Source organism: Gadus chalcogrammus, chromosome 18 (assembly GCF_026213295.1).
Source record: "Gadus chalcogrammus isolate NIFS_2021 chromosome 18, NIFS_Gcha_1.0, whole genome shotgun sequence".
Lineage (NCBI taxonomy): Eukaryota > Metazoa > Chordata > Actinopteri > Gadiformes > Gadidae > Gadus > Gadus chalcogrammus.
In genome coordinates, this window is record NC_079429.1 from 21,465,638 (window position 1) to 21,484,441 (window position 18,804).

Consider the following 18,804-nt stretch of genomic DNA (forward strand, 5'->3'; position numbering starts at 1 on the left):
AATTAGAAATATATAACAATAATAAATAGGAATAATAAATAGCATACATTTATAAATAGCAATAAATATATACAATAATAACAATAATAAATAGGAATAATAAATTAATAAATAGAAATATATATAACAATAATAAATAGGAATAATAAATAGCATAAATTAATAAATAGCAATAAATATAAATATATATAACAATAATAAATAATAAATAATTGCAAAAGTTATTATTATTAGTTATTATATAGTTAACAATTATACGTGTATTGGTTTTAATTAATATAATTTTGGATAAACCTAATTTATTATAATTTTATTTAAAGGTTGATGTATTTAATTTTGCAAAGATTTAATGTATTATTCGTTTTAGTTCAAGGGTTATACATTTTATTTTTAAAGAACTTATTTATTTTATTTAAAAGGATGTTATTTACATTATCTTTATTTGAACATTGCTGTTTATATTTTGTTAGTGTCTATTTTGTACCGTTTGTGTTGCTCTGTTTATTTAAAAAATAAATCGGAGAAACCCAGTACTTGTACTCTTGAGTAGTTGAGTTTTCACTACATACTTTTTTGCTCTTACTTATTTTTACGAGTACTTTTACTTCTACTTGAGTAATTATAATCTTAAAGTAACAGTACTTTTACTTGCATTCACTGCATACTTTTTTACTCTTACTTATTTTTACGAGTACTTTTACTTCTACTTGAGTAATTATAATCTTAAAGTAACAGTACTTTTACTTGCATTCACTGCATACTTTTTTACTCTTACTTATTTTTACGAGTACTTTTACTTCTACTTGAGTAATTACAATCTTAAAGTAACAGTACTTTGAATTTTTTAGCTACTCTACCCACCACTGGGTGCGGGTAAGCGGGAAAGCTTGCGGCGTTCCGGCATGCATCGCAGCACAGTATCCCGCAGCAGTCTACGTTCACTGCAGAAACCACGCTCTCAACTTGGTGATTGTGCACTGAACTAAGGTCAGGGATGTTTATAACTGTCTAGACACGGTCCAAGTAATAGTTAACTTCATCACTGCCTCACTGAAGCGCCTACAGTGCTTAATGGCAAACTATCGCAATGAAAAATGCCTCTAGAAATTCTCCAACCCCCACTGGTCTCAGCATGAGTCATGTACAGGTCTTCTGTCATTGATCAATATGAGAACATAACCACAATGGTTGAATTAAAATCAGAGGGAGACAGCAAGTGCAGCTTAAAAGCGACCTCCCACAAATGAGCAATGGATTCATTTGATTTTATTATATGCCTTGTGATGTGGTTGCCTTGTGACGTGGTTTGATCGTTCAATTTCCATTTTCAAAGAAGGGCATGCATTTTTGGAATTTTAAATTGCTGTAATAAATCTTGTTGTTGACTTCTAATCAGAGGCGGATGGTGTATAGGGGCGATTTGGGCGACGCACTACCAACTGGGAGAACGAGGATTTTTTTTCTAACAAATTCTCAGTATATATAATATCACATCAAAAGTAGTTTTCAGTGATCTAGACCAGGGGTTTTCAAAGTGTGAGAGAGTGAGCCCCCCCTCAGAGAAAAAAATTCAGCTGAGCCCCCCCCCCCCAATTTTTTTTTTTCTAAAGACCTGTGTTTTGAAAGCTATCTTAATTATTTTACACATTTTAAACATCTCTGATCATAATTTTAAAACATTTTAAACATATTTTTTAAACATATATTTTAAACATTTTAAACATATTTCTGAAACATTACAACATCTTTGTGCGTTTTTAAACACATTTCTTAACACAATTTAACAACTTTATCTAAGCATGTTTTATCTTAACCTTTTTTAAATACATTTGAACATCTTAATCTGTGTAAACTGCCAGTTTACACAGATTCATTCAGGGTCCCCGACTCTGAATTTTCAGAGTCTAATCAGATCTGCTTTTTCAGTCCAGAGATTCGACTATTCGGCGGGGTTTGTTTACCGGCGTTGCTATGGTGACCTCAATTATTATAAGCAACTGAAAAAGATGCCGGTTTGAAACTAAAACTGTGATTCTGAAAAAAATATAAATGCTATCAAAATTCCGTTTGGATAGTATTGAAGATACAAGTGTGTAGATTTGTTCAATGGTTTGAACGATGGTAAACGGTTGGAAAATGAATGAGTTACGATGTCTAGAAGTAGGTGTATCAGAATGGGCAGACGTCTTCAATGAAAACAGCTGAAAACGAAGCGGTATGAAACTAAAACGGTGGTTCTGAAGAAATTTTAAATGATATCGAAATTCTGTTTCGATATTATTGAAGATACAAGTGTGTAGATTTGTTAAATGGTTTGCACGAAGATAAACGGTTGAAAATTGATTTAGTTAGGTTACTTCTACAGTTGAAGTACGATTGATGATTTGAATCATCGACTTTCAGGTTTTTCTTCGGGTTTATTTTTTTCTCACGTCGTGCCCCCCCTGAAGAACTCTGGCGCCCCCCAGGGGGGGCGCGCCCCACAGTTTGAAAACCACTGATCTAGACATATTATCTGTCGTAGTCCAATCAGAATCGTCAGATTCAAGCCTTGTTTCAAAAGGTCCTGCCTCTCTGGGCGAATTCATTGACGTGGAAAATCGCCCAAGCATTCTCCGATTGACTGTCAGGTTAAAACTTTTTTTTTCTGGATTTTCAACAAATTGGCATGAGAAAAAAAAGCTGGCTAGCAGGTTGTGAAGAAGCTAACGCAGTCTTCTGCTACCACTGCCTACTCTTCCACCCAGACGACAGACAGCACTGTTTGGGTATCGTCTGGTGTGACAGATATGCACCATCTGTCTGAGAAATCCAAGAAGCATGAGATGTCAATGATCCACATGGATAGCTGCTGGACATTTGCGACTATTGGGAGGGTGAACATTGCCACTCAACTGGACGAGGGATACCGGCTATGAGGTGAGCAAGAACCAACACAAGTTTTGCGGAGTGTTATAGAATAGAATAGAATAGAATAGAAAGCCTTTTATTGTCATTGCACGAGTGAAGTACAACGAAATTTTTAGTAAGCTTTCCCAATTGGTGCATTCGAGAAAATAAATAATATATAAATAGAACAAGAACAACAGTATACCAAATAGAAATGTAAATAATGTAAAATAAATAATAAAGTAAAATAAAGTAAAGTACAATACAGCAGTGGGAGGTTAGGGGGGGGTCAGTCAGTCGGGGGTCAGTGCATGTGTGTGTTCAGGGTGGATACAGCTTTAGGGAAGAAGCTGTCTCTGAACCGTGAAGACCTGGTTCTGATGGACCTATAGCGCCTGCCAGAGGGCATCAGGTCAAACAGGTGAAAGCCAGGGTGGGAGCTGTCCTTTATGATTCTCTCTGCTCTGCTTAGGCAGCGGGAGATGTATATGTCCTTCAGGGAGGGGAGGGGGCAGCCAGTGATCCTCTGTGCGGTGTTTACCACTCCCTGGAGTTTCTTCCGCTCTGCCTCAGTGCACTGTGAAAACCACACTGAGATACAGAACGTCAGAAGACTCTCGATGGTGGAGCGGTAGAAGGTCACCAGCAGCTTCTCTCCCACGTTGTTCCTCCTGAGCACCCTGAGGAAGTGAAGCCGCTGCTGAGCCTTCTTGACGACCGCCGCCGTGTTGGCAGTCCAGGAGAGGCCAGCAGAGATCATGGTGCCCAGGAAGCGGAAGGTGTGGACTCTCTCTACACAGTCACCGTTGATGTAGAGGGAAGCCGGGTCTGCTCTGCTTTTCCTGAAGTCCAGGATGATCTCCTTAGTTTTTGCGATGTTCAATGCCAGGTTGTTGTCTGAACACCACGATGTTAACTTCAGGATCTCATCCCTGTAGGCAGACTCGTCTCCCTCTGAGATCAGTCCAACCACCGTTGTGTCGTCCGCGAACTTCACTATGGTGTTGCTGAGGTGGGTGGGACTGCAGTCGAAGGTGTACAGAGAGTAGAGGAGTGGGCTCAGCACACACCCCTGTGGAGAGCCTGTGCTGAGGGTGCGGGTGGAGGAGAAGTGGGGACCGAGTTTCACCTTCTGGGGTCGATTTGTGAGGAAGTCACTAATCCAGGAACAGGTGAGCGGGTCGAGACCCAGAGCTGACAGTTTGCAGACCAGGATAGCCGGGATGATGGTGTTGAAGGCTGAGCTGTAGTCAATGAAGAGCATCCTGACATAGCTCTCCCGGTGTTCCAGGTGACTCAGCGCAGCATGAAGGGCTATGGCAATGGCGTCCTCGGTGGATCTGTTCGCTCTGTAAGCGAACTGGTGAGGATCTAAGGTGGGGGGAAGGAAGGCTTTTATGTGGTGTAGGACCAGCCGCTCGAAGCACTTCATAATGATGGGTGTGAGTGCTACTGGGCGGTAGTCATTTAGAGTGACCGGTGCCGATTTCTTGGGTACGGGGATGATGGTGGAGGACTTCAGACAGGCTGGGATGATGGCCTGTGTCAGGGAGAGGTTGAAAATTGTTGTGAAGACCTGTGAGAGCTGGTCAGCACAGCCCTTGAGGACCTTCCCAGGAAGTCCGTCTGGTCCGGCAGCTTTCCTGGGGTTGACTCCACTAAGCACACGTCTCACATCCTGCACCTGTACAGTCAGTGAGTGGGTGCTGTGAGCTGGTGGGGGCTGGGGTGGTGATGAAGCTGAGGTCTGTGATGTCCTTGATGTCTCGAAGCGGGCAAAGAAGAAGTTCAGTTCTTCTGCCAGCGAGATACTTGAGTTCACAGTTGTGGTGTTGTGTCCCCTGTAGTTTGTCAACTGTTGAATGCCTTGCCACACCTGCCGTGGGTTGTTTTCAGAGAGGTGGTCCTCTATTTTCCTCCTGTAGTCCGCCTTTGCCTTCTTAATTCCCCTCCTCAGGTCGGCTCTAGCAGCGCTGTACTGCTCTCTGTCTCCAGACCTGAAGGCGGCGTTGCGGACCTTGAGGAGCGTCCGGACCTGGCTGGTCATCCAGGGCTTCTGATTGGGGAACACACGAATGCGTTTGTCCACTGTGACGTTTCCCACGCAGTACTTGATGTAGGAAAGTACAGATTCTGTGTGGACAGCCAGGTCCTGGTGTTTAAAAACATCCCACTCGGTGTGTAGGAAACAGTCTTGTAGTTGGGAAAGTGCATCCTGAGGCCACGTGGTGATGGTTTTGGTCTGTAGTGGTGCACTTCTCCTGAGAGGGGTGTATGCAGGGGTAAGGAGCAGAGAGAGGTGGTCTGACTGGCCTAAGTGAGGTAGTGGTATGGCTCTGTAAGCATGTTTAATGTTAGTGTAAACATGGTCCAATGTGTTTTTCCCTCTGGTCGGACACTTCACGTGCTGATAAAACTTCGGCAGGACAGACTTTAAGTTTGCCTGATTAAAATCACCGGCTATGATGTGAACACCGTCGGGGTGAGCACGCTGCTGAGTGTTTATGGCTTTTAGCAGTAGAGAGAGAGCTATGCCAACGTTGGCATTGGGAGGAATGTAAACAGCCGTGATTAGCACTACTGTTAACTCTCTGGGCAGAAAAAATGGGCGACATTTAACTGTAATGTACTCTAAGTCCGGGGAGCAGTGTGTGTCTATAGTTGTTGTATTTATAGACCAGCTGTTGTGTATAAAGATGCACAAACCACCTCCTCTGCTCTTACCGGAGTCTTTGTTGCGATCCCAGCGGTGGACGGTGCGCCCCCCCAGCTGTACGGCTGCGTCCGGGATCGACGGGTGAAGCCATGTCTCGGATATTACAGACACGCAACAGTCTCGTACATAGCGGTTACCGTTGGCGAGTAGTTCCAGCTCGTCCATTTTGTGTGTCAGAGATCTTGCGTTGGAGAGGAACATACTCGGTAGAGGAGGCTTATGTGGGTCTTTCCTCAGTCTTGCCAGGAGGCCGGAGCGACGTCCCCGCTTCTGCTTCCTCTCCCTTCTCCGTCGGCGCCGCCTGCCGCAGCTGATTACGATCCACGGAGAGCCTGGTGGTCTCGCTATCTCGTCCGGGATGTTGTTGTGGCAATGAAAGTCGGCTGTGACCGGTGATTTTCTGTGAAAACCCACGTCCAGTAAAGCCTGTCTACTGTAGCAATTGTTTCCTTGCGTAGTAGACACAAACAAAAACGTAAATAAAAGCATAAAAAACAAATAAAGCACCGAAAGGGAAGAGCCGTTATAAGCCGCTGCGACCGTGCGCGCCGCCATGGCAACGATAGAGTTGGCTTTGCGAGGCAAGGATGAGACGGAGGGCTCCACAAACCCAGGTATTTTTCTTGGATTGGTCGACTTCGTGGCACAGTTGGATGAAGTTTTCGATGACCACCTGAGAAATGCCACGGTGTTCAAGGGCACATCCAAGACGGTGCAGAACGGGCTTTTGGAATGTATGCTGGCGGTCACATGGGAAAGGATTGCGGAGGAGGTCATCAGCTCGCTATCTGGCCATCCAAGCTGATGAAACTACGGATGTCTCCACGCAGACACAGCTGGTGCTTGTGATTTTTTTTTCTTTGTTTTTTTCACAACATTATGCCCCACGTTGACATTCTGTACCAGAAGCTCCAGAAGAACATTGATGCAGTCTTCATCAAAAGGGCCCTCGAGAGCTTCACAAGCAGTGTGCAGACCATTAGGTAAGATACAATTTATATTATTTGATCCTTCTCAAAGCAAAGGTTTGGTATGAGAACATATAAGGAGACTGTATTTGTGTTTTTTATAATATATGTTCTTTTTTATAATATATGCCCAGTGGTGTAATCTAGCTTGCTCTACTCTGTGCTGGACATGCTGGTTAGGCGAGGCACAATGGATAGCTTAACAAACTGTGTAACACTACCGTTATGCATCCCTGCCCATTTAAATTGGGTATACTCGTCATCATGCCTTCAGTGTGTCTTGAACAACCACACATAAAAGGTTGCCCATATTATATTGATATTTTATTGTATTTGTCTAAATGCATACTTGACTGTAGATAGATTAGTTACCAACACAAAACAGTGTTTAACACTAACATTATGCAGCCCATTTTAAGTGGGTGTACTGACATCTTTGTACTGGATAAAGTGTGAACGTGTGCATCACCTAGACTACAGTACTGTACACAGCCTAACAAACACATTATTTGGTTGTTTGCATTCAGAGACCCTGACCAGCCGGCTTTGACAGAAGAGGTGAAGCAGAGGCTGTCTGAAGAGGTCTGCGACACCATCCTGGCTCACACCAAAGTGAGGTTCTCTTTCACTGGCCAACTTGTGAGTGCTACCTTAGTACAAGGAAATATGTTTGAAAGGTACTGCCATTCATTTCCTGCTGATGCTCTGAATGCCACTGTGAAGGCATCCCACGCTGAACAAGGCAAAGCTCAATACGGAACTGTCCCTGATCAATGAGAATCCTGAATTCAAGGGTTGCTGTGGTGCACTGGCACTGTATTAAGTTATCATGAGCTACAACCTCCGGGAGACATTCTCTGAGACTGTGAGTTTGTTGAACATTCTCATAACTGCTACTATGACAACAGCTGAAGCTGAGAGATGTTTCTCAACTTTGAAAAGAATTAAGATATTCCTGCGAAATTCAATGGGGCAGGAACTTCTGAATACACTGGCCCTGCTCTCCATGGAGAGGGAACTAGTCCTCAACATGCTTAATTTCAATGAGAAAGTCATTGACCGCTTTGCTGCACTGAAAGAGACGAGCAAAGTTTCAGTACAAGTAATGTAGTCTCTCTCTCTCTCTCTCTCCCTCTATCTGTCCCCCACCCCCCTTCCCCTGAGGATGGACACTGGGTGACAGCGGCCCTCACAACCCCCACAGCCCCCTTCCCCTGAGGATGGTCACTGGGTTACAGCGGCCCTCACAACCCCCCCACCCCCCTTCCCCTGAGGATGGACACTGGGTTACAGCGGCCCTCACAACCGTATTTTTTCGTATTCGTCTATATCAGGGGTGCCCAACCAGTCGATCGCGGTCTACCAGTAGATCGCCGACAGATCCCAAGTCGATCGCGAGGGGTGAAGAAAAAAAAAAAAAAAAAGTTTTTTTTTTTTTTTTAATGAAATTACATTTGCGCGGGACATATACGCGCGGTAGCGCATGTGCTGTTGAAAGCCGTTGAAAGCCGTCAACAGTAGTTACACACTCCTAAACGTTGGCATGGCTGAGGGGAAACAAGCTAAGACCTACCATTTTCACCCTGAGTGGGAGGAAGATTATTGATTATCGTTGAGAAGGTGCCGTGCGCAGACGGAATGAAACCCCCACTGAAGTCCGTAGGTTCCCCCCCCCCCCCCCCCCCCCCCCCCCGTCAACAATTGTTCTCTACCCCCCCCCCCCCCCCCGGCTTGAAGGTAGGTTTGCTGGTAGATCTCGGGAGGTTGGCTACTTGAAAAGTAGATCTTGGGTCAAAAAAGGTTGGGCACCCCTGGTCTATATGCATACTTGACTGGAGATAGATTTATGTGTGAAGTTACCAACACAATAGATCACATTCTCTCTCTCTCTCTCTCTCTCTCTCTCTCTCTCTCTCTCTCTCTCACTCTCACTCATTCACAAACACACATACAGATAGAGACAGAGAGAGAATGTTAACTTGTATAATTCCTAATTATTTTTTATGTATTTGCACTTTTAATCTTGCTGAATTCTACAAGGCAAACTAATTAAGTTAGTTCCCCGGCTCCATTTGGCTTTGTAAGGAAATTTGTAAGTTATAAGTTATATTTTGTCTTTATTATTTTGTCAGAATGCTCCGTTTGTATGTGAAAAAAACCACATAAAGATCTTCGGGGAGAGGATGCCCCCAGACCCCCCTGCAGGGGTTTGGTTTACAAACTTTCAACCCCCCCCACCACTGCTTCTAACATGTCTCTGTCTTTGGTGTTTAATTCTAACAGTAGTCTACGAGTAATATATCGGCTGTAACTACTGTCTCTGTGGTATTGGATGTGCTTTAATAAAACACATCCAATACCACTGAATGTCCAGCAGGTGACTCCACTGTGGCTCAAGTAACGATGCTTTTAGCACTCTACGCGTACACCTGGAGCCCTTGTAGCTACGAGTGTTTTCACAACTTTCGTTACGCAACGCTGCTTTCGTGAAACGGTGGTAAAACTGTCTGATGCTCATACGGCGAACTTCACGAACAACCTAGGCTAACGATGCTTTCGGGAAACTGGGCCCTGGTACGCAAAGCCCTGATGTGTTGATGGTTTTACTGGTATTTTTTTTACCAGATACCAAGACAGCCGAGAACGCAGGCAATCGATTGTCACACGGGAAAGAGGATAGCCAATTGGGATAACATAATACTCACCATTCATCAGGTAATCATAACGCAGGCCATGGCTAAAAAACAACAGTGAGCTGATCTTATTTGGAGTAACAGCTTGTAGAGTTAAAGAAATCCCCCAAAACAATTGCAAAACCTAGCCTAGCTAGTTCCTCCTGATCGACATAGCATGTTGATTTAGGCTACATGATTTTGATCGTGACTCCGGTTCGGATAGTGGGACTGGGTTGTTGTGGATTGGAATCAGTTATTGTGTGCTGTGTTGGCAAAATCCTTCACATCTGTTGGCATTATATCCCACCTTTATATTAATCTTGATCTGTCGTCAGGTGTGTGTTCTCTCCAATTTTTTAGGTTTGAAGAATGGACCTGCAGCTAAATTAAAGGTGGATCAGTGTTTCCCGCAGAAAATGTCTTAGTCAATTTTTTGAATTTTTGAATTCCATTCAAAAATCCTTATGGCACGACCATTGTTGTACCAGTAATCCTGATGCATTATTGATCTTTATTTTTTACACCTGATGGAAGTATGTTTTCTTTCCCTACGAGAGATTTCTACTTTGCATAATAATTAAAAAATATTTATCAAAAGAAATATATATTATGATTTATTTTTTTAATATACATTTGGTAGTCAAGGTGGGGCCCTATTGTTGTTAAGGCGGCCGCCTTAACAACAATTAAGTGAGGACACATGGCCACATGTGGGAGTTAGATGTACGGCACACTGAGCTGAGTAGCATAGGCGGAGCCACGGGTGTTCCAAAGGGTTCCGGGAACACCCAGTTTCATAGCTGGAACACCCCAAAAAAAAATTGCCGTCACCTGGCAACCGATTGTAAACGCAAGCTTCGCGAGTGCGACATAGTGTGCTTAAAAATATGCCACGATGAAACAGAGTTCTCTTCAAAATTATTTTAAAAAGCCATGGCTTGAGGGCCAACAGGACTCAGGTTCTAGAATCGAAGATGTTCTCCCCTCAACAAGCAGGCCCACGACACCACCAAGTGAGCCCACAGCTACCCACACCATCCGAGAAGATTATGCAGCTAACGCTGCTGTAGATGAACCCAATACAGCTAGCTCGGGGATCCCAGATCTCTCTTCTGTAGACGAGCCTGCATGCCAGCCCAATCTGCAAGCTTTCCCTGTCACCGAAGCGGTCAGTGGAAAGAAAATGAATTTTTCTACCAAGTGGTATGCCCGATACAGTTGGCTGGAGTACAGTATTAAATTAGATGCAGTGTTTTGTCAGTCATGCCGTCACTTCAGCAGAAACGACAAGGCGGACAGGTTCACAAACACAGGAATGAGAGACTGGGGGTAGGGCTGGGCGATAGGGGTGTAAATCTCTGGTTTCATCACGATACGATATTATATCGATTCATTGGACAACGATACGATATTTGCCGATATCAAAAGTCTGCCGCGATACGATACGATACGATTTGATTCAGGGGCATGCGATCGATATGAGACGATATCATATGCCCATTTAACACAACCTCTTACAATCACATCAACTCACATCAACTTAATTATAATTTCATCATTTTATTTCTTTGCTCTTCCGGATATTTAAAACAAAAACAATCCATTTTTAATACAAATAATAAAGTGCCACATAATTGCATTTAAGGGCCAAAGGTTTTTTATGGCTTAAATTAAAGAGCCTGTAATGATCTTTCATTTTGAACGTAGACCATTCCCAACCGATCTGTGTGGATAGTTTTCTTCTAAAAACAAAACATCCCTCGGAATCATCTTGGCTGTAAAGATAAGCCGTCCGTGGTTGCCAGATTGGGCACATTTTTCAGCCCGATTTGGCTACTATTAATCACGTTAGGCTGGAAAAACGGGACGTACGAAACTAGAAATCCTCGCACTCACACATGTGCTCGCTGTTGCTTAACCGGTGAATGGATACGAGGCGCTTTGCGCAGAAATAGTTTCACAAACACCCGCGAAAGGAGATATATAATAATAAAAGCGTGTAATACAGCGATATGCATCGATGTTTGGGCGTTGCATCGATGCAGCTGGATCGTTCGCCAATCAATCGATGTATCGATCTACATCGATGTATCGTTACACCCCTACTGGGCGATATATCGAATATATGCGATGTATCGCGAGATGTTCTCCAGGGGATGTATAAAATGCCCCTGTCGCGAACATCGAATACAAATTGGCACGCAATGTTTCTTTTAGCCGCCGCCGGCATACTCGTTGTGCTTTCACGCAACGGGGCGACAAGATCTCATACAAAGTGAACGTAGGGACGCGTATCGGGCGAAATTTGTATTCGCGCCACACTTTCGCCGTGCACAGGCGAGCGCGTTCACAAGGATTTGTGGCGCGACAAATTTGCTCGAGTTGAAATATTTCAACTTTGATGCGAATTTCGCGTGATGACAGCCAATCAGCGTTCAACAACGTGGCCACTGAGTGACATGTGTAACGTAACAGCCAACCAGCGTTCAACCGTCAAACTCGGTGCAGTGCAGTCCGGGGTGAACTGCAGCATGGAGGAGAAAGTGATTGTTGCCGTTTGCGACTCCCGGAGCTCTATATATAATAATATATAATATAATATAATTGTTTATATAATATCACGGCCAAAAGCTCTGTGAGCCTCCGGATGGCCGTAGCGTGGGGAGCTCATAGGGATTGGGCTTCTCTGGGTTTGTTTAACGCAGTGTTCCCTTCTCTCGCTCTTTCCTGTGGCTCTCTAAACACACTCACTCCCCCAGTCCCCCCGCCCATTGCGAGTCCACGAGATTCACATGGACGCGCGTGTGTGACGTAGTCTGGAAGGCGCGCTGCTGTAGGTGTGTATACCTCCGACTGGTGAGTGAACCAGTCGGAGTGAACAGCCAGAGAGAGAAATGTAAACGGAGGATTTTGTTTCGAAAAAGAATAGCACTGGATCCTTCGTCTGGCAGTGTATATATGATAATTATTATTCAAACTGTTAATAAATAATTAACGGTTTGAATAAATGCTGTGTTGGTAAATCTAACTTGCTGTGATTTTCCTTTTCTTATGTTCAAGTTCTAAATTGTTCCAATAGAAAGCACTAATGAGTTTAAACAATATGTTGTTTCATGTAATCTACATGCAGACTTATGTTTCAGTAATACTAGAATTATTACTGACGTAACATTATGCCAGACATGGTTGAATCGAGCATTTATGATGTGCTCTCGAGGAGATTCAAAATATATCGAGATATATATCGTGTATCGAGATATAGTAAAAAAATATCGAGATATTCATTTTGGCCCATATCGCCCAGCCCTAACTGGGGGCATCTCAGTCAGACCTGTATACACCACGAATTAAGTAAAGCTCATGCTTCTGCAGTGGCCCGACACAAAGCTTACATTGACATAAAACGTGCAGGAAACAGTGACATCATACATCAAGTGACAAAAGACAACCACGAGCGTTTAATGGACTCTGTTGAAAGAAACCGGGCACATGTGAAAGTGATCATTGATATTTTACTGTTCTGCGCAAAACAGGGCATTGCACTGCATGGTCACAAGGAAGACGCAGAAAGCCTCAACAGAGGAAATTTTCTGGAGATGTTCAAACTGATTTGTAATTATGACCATGATATAAAAAAGCGCTTTGACGAGCTTCCAAATAATGCAAAAATGACAAGCCCAGATATTCAGAATGATCTCCTTGAAATTGCAGCATCTCTACTCCTCCGCAAAATTAAAGCAGAGTTGCATGCAGAGACAGACACGTATTATGCAATTTTAGCTGACGAATACAAGGACCTGTCAAAAAAAGAACTCATTGCTGTCTGCTTAAAGGTCCCATCCCCTAGCCTGCCTATGGTCCCCCAGTGGCTAAAACTTGCGTTTGGTGTAAAACTAGCACTAGCTGTTCTGCTCGCCTTTGAAAAAACGGAGGCTCAAGCGCGCTGATTTGGAATGTCTGTGCTCATGACGTCATCAGGAATCTCAGCTCCTCCCCTTACTCTGCCTGGCCCGCCCAGAGACGTTGGCCCGCCAATGAGACTCGACCGTGCGAGCGCCACATGTGTGTGTGTGAATACACACACTGTAACGCAAGTGTTTCTTGTCGGTTCTTTGACGTGTCTTGTATTTCCACAACGAGACTGTCGTGGGGGTTATCTAAGCCATGGTTGAGAAGGAATTGGGGGAAAGGAACTTTGGTTTGACTCGCTGAAGTACATGAACTGCGACATGCCGCCGGTTGCCGCGAGGCACCATTGCCCGGCAGCGGGCAGCGGGCAGCCGGCAGTGCGCGGTTCAGTCGACTTCAGGTTGATGTGAAAGTGGAAGAACCAGAGACGTCGCAGAACCCGACAAAGTCGTTTGTGATTCATAATATCGTCTGGAGGCGCACACAATATGTTGAGAATGAATTGGGGGGAAGGAACTTTGGCTTTGACTCCCTCAAGAACATGAACCACGACAAGGAGGAGAAAGGGATCTTTGCCGGGCAGCGCTTATGCACCTCCGCCTCCGGCGTTGGTCCCTCAAGCGGGCTCAAGCGGGAGACATTCCGCCAACAATCCCTTTCTCTTCCATGTCGTGGTTCATGTTCTTGAGGGAGTCAAAGCCAAAGTTCCTTCCCCCCAATTCATTCTCAACCTTGGCTGAGATAACCCCCAATACGAGTCTCGTTGTAGAAATACCAGATACGAGAGTCCGACGTGTTATGCGCCATCACACCAACGCATCGGTTATCCAAATAACAAGGAAGTGTACAACACTTGCGTTACAGTCCTGGAGCTCTATATCTAAATAATATCATATAATACATAGATATCTATATCATATAACATATTGTGTGCGCCTCCAGACGATATTATGAATCACAAACGACTTTGTCGGGTTCTGCGACATATCTGGTTCTTCCACTTTCACATCAACCTGAAGTCGACTGAACCGCGTGCTGCCGGCTGCCCGCTGCCGGGCGATGGTGCCTCGCGGCAACCGGCGGCATGTCGCAGTTCATGTACTTCAGCGAGTCAAACCAAAGTTCCTTTCCCCCCAATTCCTTCTCAATCTCATGGCTCAGATAACCCCCACGACAGTCTCGTTGTGGAAATACAAGACACGTCAAAGAACCGACAAGAAACACTTGCGTTACAGTGTGTACTGTGTATTCACATTGATGTGGACGTTGAAGAACCAGGAACGTCGGAGAACCCAACGCGGTCGTTTGAGATTCATAATATCGGCTCACACAGCTTTTGGCCGTGATAATATATATTATATGATATAGATATCTGTGTAGGCTATATGATAATATTTAGATATAGAGCTCCAGGACTCCCGTGTGTTCTAGAATATTTACAGAACACGGCTAAAGGCTGTGTGTGCCTCGCCATTGCGATACATCCACTGTAAACAGAGCGCATGGTGGGGGTGGCTGCAAGCTGCTCAGGGCCACACCCCCACCCTCCACCTTGACACGCCCACCGAAACAGCGCATATGGGGGAAGCTCAATGTGCGACTGGCTCGGAGTGGCTGTAACTCTGCACCACGGCTGAATTTAGGGAACGTCTTTGAATACTGTGTTAGTTGCCCACTAATACCTATATTAAAGAATACATAAAATAGCATGTCATGGGACATTTAAGATATGTGCATAACGGCAATTTGAGAGAGAGGGCTGTTGGATTCGTTGCGACGGATGACATGACAGCATCTGGCATCACCAACAAGATTTTGGAAATACTCCAACCACTGCAGCTGGATCCTGAATTGTGTGTGGGTTTCAGTTTTGACGGAGCCGCTGTTATGTCCGGTGAGAAATCCGGGGTACAGGTGCAGCTCAAAAAAACTTTTCCTCACGCAGTGTATGTGCACTGCCACTCCCACCGTTTGAACTTAGTGCTTTCTACAGCCTCAAAAGTGTCACCCACTGTGGCCACTTTTTTTGATGTTTTGAATTCACTCCACCATTTCATGACCGGAGCCAACAGACACGCACGATTTTTACAAATCCAACAAGAACTTCACCCAAGCGCACCCTGTCTGGAGCTTAGGCACGCCACAGACATCAGTGGAGTTCAAAATCACAGTCTGTGAACCATGTTTTGAAGTTGTATGACGTGATATTGGAAACACTGAGCGGGTTTGCTGAGGGGTCGGGTCAGACTAAAATAGAAGCCGAGTCTCTACTGCAACAACTACAGACCAAAAGATTCATCTTTCTTCTCGTTGCGTTTTCTAAGCTCTTCAGTGCAAGTGATTTTGCAACCAAAAGCCTACAATCCCCATCTCTGTCAGTGGCTGACTGCATTCACATGATCGAGGCCCTCAAAGAAACGTTTGCTACTTTCAGAAGTAACGCAGATGGTGAATTTGAGAGAATGCTCAAGCAAACAGAGGGCGTTATGAGCGAAAATGATGTTCAGAACTGGGATGTTGCAGGGCCAGGCGCACGGAACAGAAAGCTGCCTGCCAGGCTTGCCGACTCTCACGTGACATCTACAGTGGGAAGGTGCGCACCAATCAGGAGTGATTCGGATTTGCAGTCACTGTGGAATATGATAATTGACAGACAGCAGATGGAACTGAACAACCGTTTCCAACGAGACTCCTACGGAATAATGAAGGCCGCTGCTTCCCTCATGCCTGCGCCAGACGCACGTTACCAGCTCGACGCATTGCGCGAGGCAAGCGGGCATTATGGCATTGAGTTGGACACATCCGAGCTGAATGTGTTTGAGCAATTGCTCAAAAGGAAAATGGACGGAGGACTGCAATTCTCGTCCATTATGGAAGTGTTAGATTCCTGTAATAAAGATGTGTTTCCGAGAATTAACAGCTTAATCCGTGTATTGGCAACACTTCCAGTCACAAGTTGCTCTGTTGAACGTCTGTTCTCGGTTGTTAACAGAGTTAAGTCGAAGATCAGAACCACAATGGTCACAGACAGACTGAATAGCATCTCACTGCTCATGTTTGAAAAGGAGCTCGCCGAGGAATTGGACTCTGATGAGATAATTAATGCATTCAAAGCCGAGCCACGCCGCCTTGCCCTGTGAATTCAGTTGCAGCGCAAATATAGCAGCAAATACGTTACATTCTTAACCCAGCAGCGGTGTTGTTCAGATACTGATTAAATGGGTTTGTTAACCATGCGTAATAGTATGCGTAATAGTATGGCTCCATGAGTATGCGCACACGTTCTATGTGTTCTTCATCTCTGGGCACTGCGTCCCTTTATGTTTTGCAGCGGTTGCATTTATTCTCAGTTATAATACATGGTTAATGTATTATTTTGGAGTTAATAAATTTGAAAAAAAAACAGGAACACCTAGTATTTTTTTTCTGGCTACGCCACTGCTGAGTAGGCCCTTGCTTTACCCCAGAACCCACTGAGTAAATCAGGGAGAGAGTGAGGGGGGAAAAGTGAGACGGAGAGAAGAGAGATGGGGCACAGAGTTAGGGGGAAAGAGGGAGAGGGAGAGGAGGGAGATGGGGCACAGAGTAAGGGGGAAAGAATGAGAGGGAGAGGAGGGAGATGGGGCACAGAATGAGAGTGGAGAGAGATGTAGAGAAAGAATGAATTGGGAGGGAATGAGATTGAGAAATAAAGAGCGGATTTGGGGAGAGAGGAGAGTATGAAGGACATTGCAGGGTTGAATAGAGGAGACCTAGCGGAGATGTTTTAGATTAGAGATCAGCATAGCAGTTTAATGTAATTAAACGTGTAACTGTTACCCCAAAAACCATCAAAATCAACGTCCATGTAAAACCTCAGACAAAAAAGGCTTGACCTTGATACAAAATCCATCCCCCTGGTTAATTTGGGAGTAGCCCTTTAAACTCTGGCCATCCAATGCCCTCTTAAAGGACATGCTCAGTGTTTACCATGATGCGGTCTACTTTTTGGCTTTAAAGTTTGAAAGTTTTTAACCATTATTTCACTGTAATTTTACCTTGATAAGTTTGCAGCGGATCTGTGCTGACACCATGTGGCTGTCCCTGAGGTTCCCCACCCGGAACATGAGGCACAGCCGACCGTCCCGCCGGGAGAGCACGGCGGTGCGGCTGAACATCAGCGTCTCGGCGCGCTTATTGGGCTGCGACATCTTGATGAACATGCAGCCGATGAGGAAGGCGTCCACCACGGAGCCCAGCAGCGACTGGAAGAGGAACAGGACGATGCCCTCGGGGCACTTCTCGGTGATGTACCGGTAGCCGTAGCCGATGGTGGCCTCGGTCTCGATGAAGAACAGGAAGGCGGACGGGAAGTTGTACACGTTGGCGACGCACGGCGTGTGGGACGCATCGTGGCCGCCCGGCCGGAGGTCGCCGCGGATGAGGGCAATGACCCACCACATGGAGGCCATGACCAGCCAGGCCACCGTGTAGGTCAGGATGAAGATTAGCAGATTCCAGCGCCACTTGAGGTCCACCAGGGTGGTGAAGAGGTCGGAGATATAGCGGCCGCTCTCCCCTCCCAGGTTACCGTGTTGCACGTTGCAGCGGCCGTTCTTCTCCACGAGCCGCTGCCTCTTCTGCCTGGCGGGCTTGGAGAGAGGGGCGCCCTGGTCGGTTTGGACCACCTGGTCGGTATGGACCCCCTGGTCGGTGTGGACCAACCGGTAGTCCTCGGCAAACTTCCTTCGAATCGTAGACATGTTAGGCTATGACTTCCTCAGTCTCCCCAAACTGGGGCAGAGAGAAAGACGCTGGCTATCCTTGAGAGAAGTTTGCTAGTACTGACCCCCTCACTGACATGTGATTCTAGTTCATGGAGAAAGCGAGCGATCCCGTCTGCACCTCCACCATCCAAACCACTGCGTCTGTTGTGCGGAACACGGGTTCCGAGTCCTGCAGCCTGCGGTGTTCCACCACCGCAGCAAAGTTTGGGATCTGACGCCTGCTAATAATACCGCTCAGAAATCCAATGCATCATAAATACATTTCTCCAGGCGGGCCCGTCCCCGGTCATCCAGGTATGACTCCGGCGAGGAGCTGCGGCACTAGTGCAGAGCCCGGAGATTGTTAGTGGATGAGAGGACGGTGTGGAGGACAGTAGTATATAGCCCTGGGATTATCCTTTTGTCCAATCAGGCAGCCCCTCGGAGTCGATCACGGTCAAAGGCTGTAGGATCTCCACCGCGGACGTCAACATAACATGCAGTCAGTTTGCAGTATTTTTTTTTACCCAGTCCGATGAAGAAAATGCGATAGTTTTTGAAGGTCCATTGGTTGCGGTCGTACATAAGCTCATTGCAGCCCTCTAGTGTTCACTGAACAGAAGTACACCTTGGTGCGCACGTCCACACGCATTGTTTGATAATGACCATTTATACAACCACCAAATAGTTCAGTCAGAGCATTCGTTCATGTTTAGCAGCATTTGTAAACAATATAAAAAAGTGTAATTATGAATCAGAATTTTATTTTCAGGAAAGCTTTCATGGTTTACAAAATAAATAAGATGCCAGAAAAAATAAAACAGTTTTTCTCTCCATCTTTATCTATCTTACTACCAACCCGTCTAAGCCAGCCGTCCAGTAGTCTAGCACTGGTCATTTAG

General features: G+C 45.3%; 1 protein-coding gene across 1 annotated transcript in view; it reads right to left on the reverse strand.

The window, feature by feature from the left end:
• LOC130371682 (G protein-activated inward rectifier potassium channel 1-like) overlaps positions 1 to 18,524 on the reverse strand; it is a 144,959-nt gene extending 126,435 nt beyond the window's left edge. Inside the window, exon 1 of the mRNA XM_056577540.1 lies at positions 17,195 to 18,524. Coding sequence (XP_056433515.1) covers positions 17,195 to 17,899 — 705 coding nt within the window. The 5' untranslated portion in view covers positions 17,900 to 18,524. The remainder of the gene's footprint in view (positions 1 to 17,194) is intronic.
• Between the last annotated feature and the right edge of the window lie 280 nt (positions 18,525 to 18,804).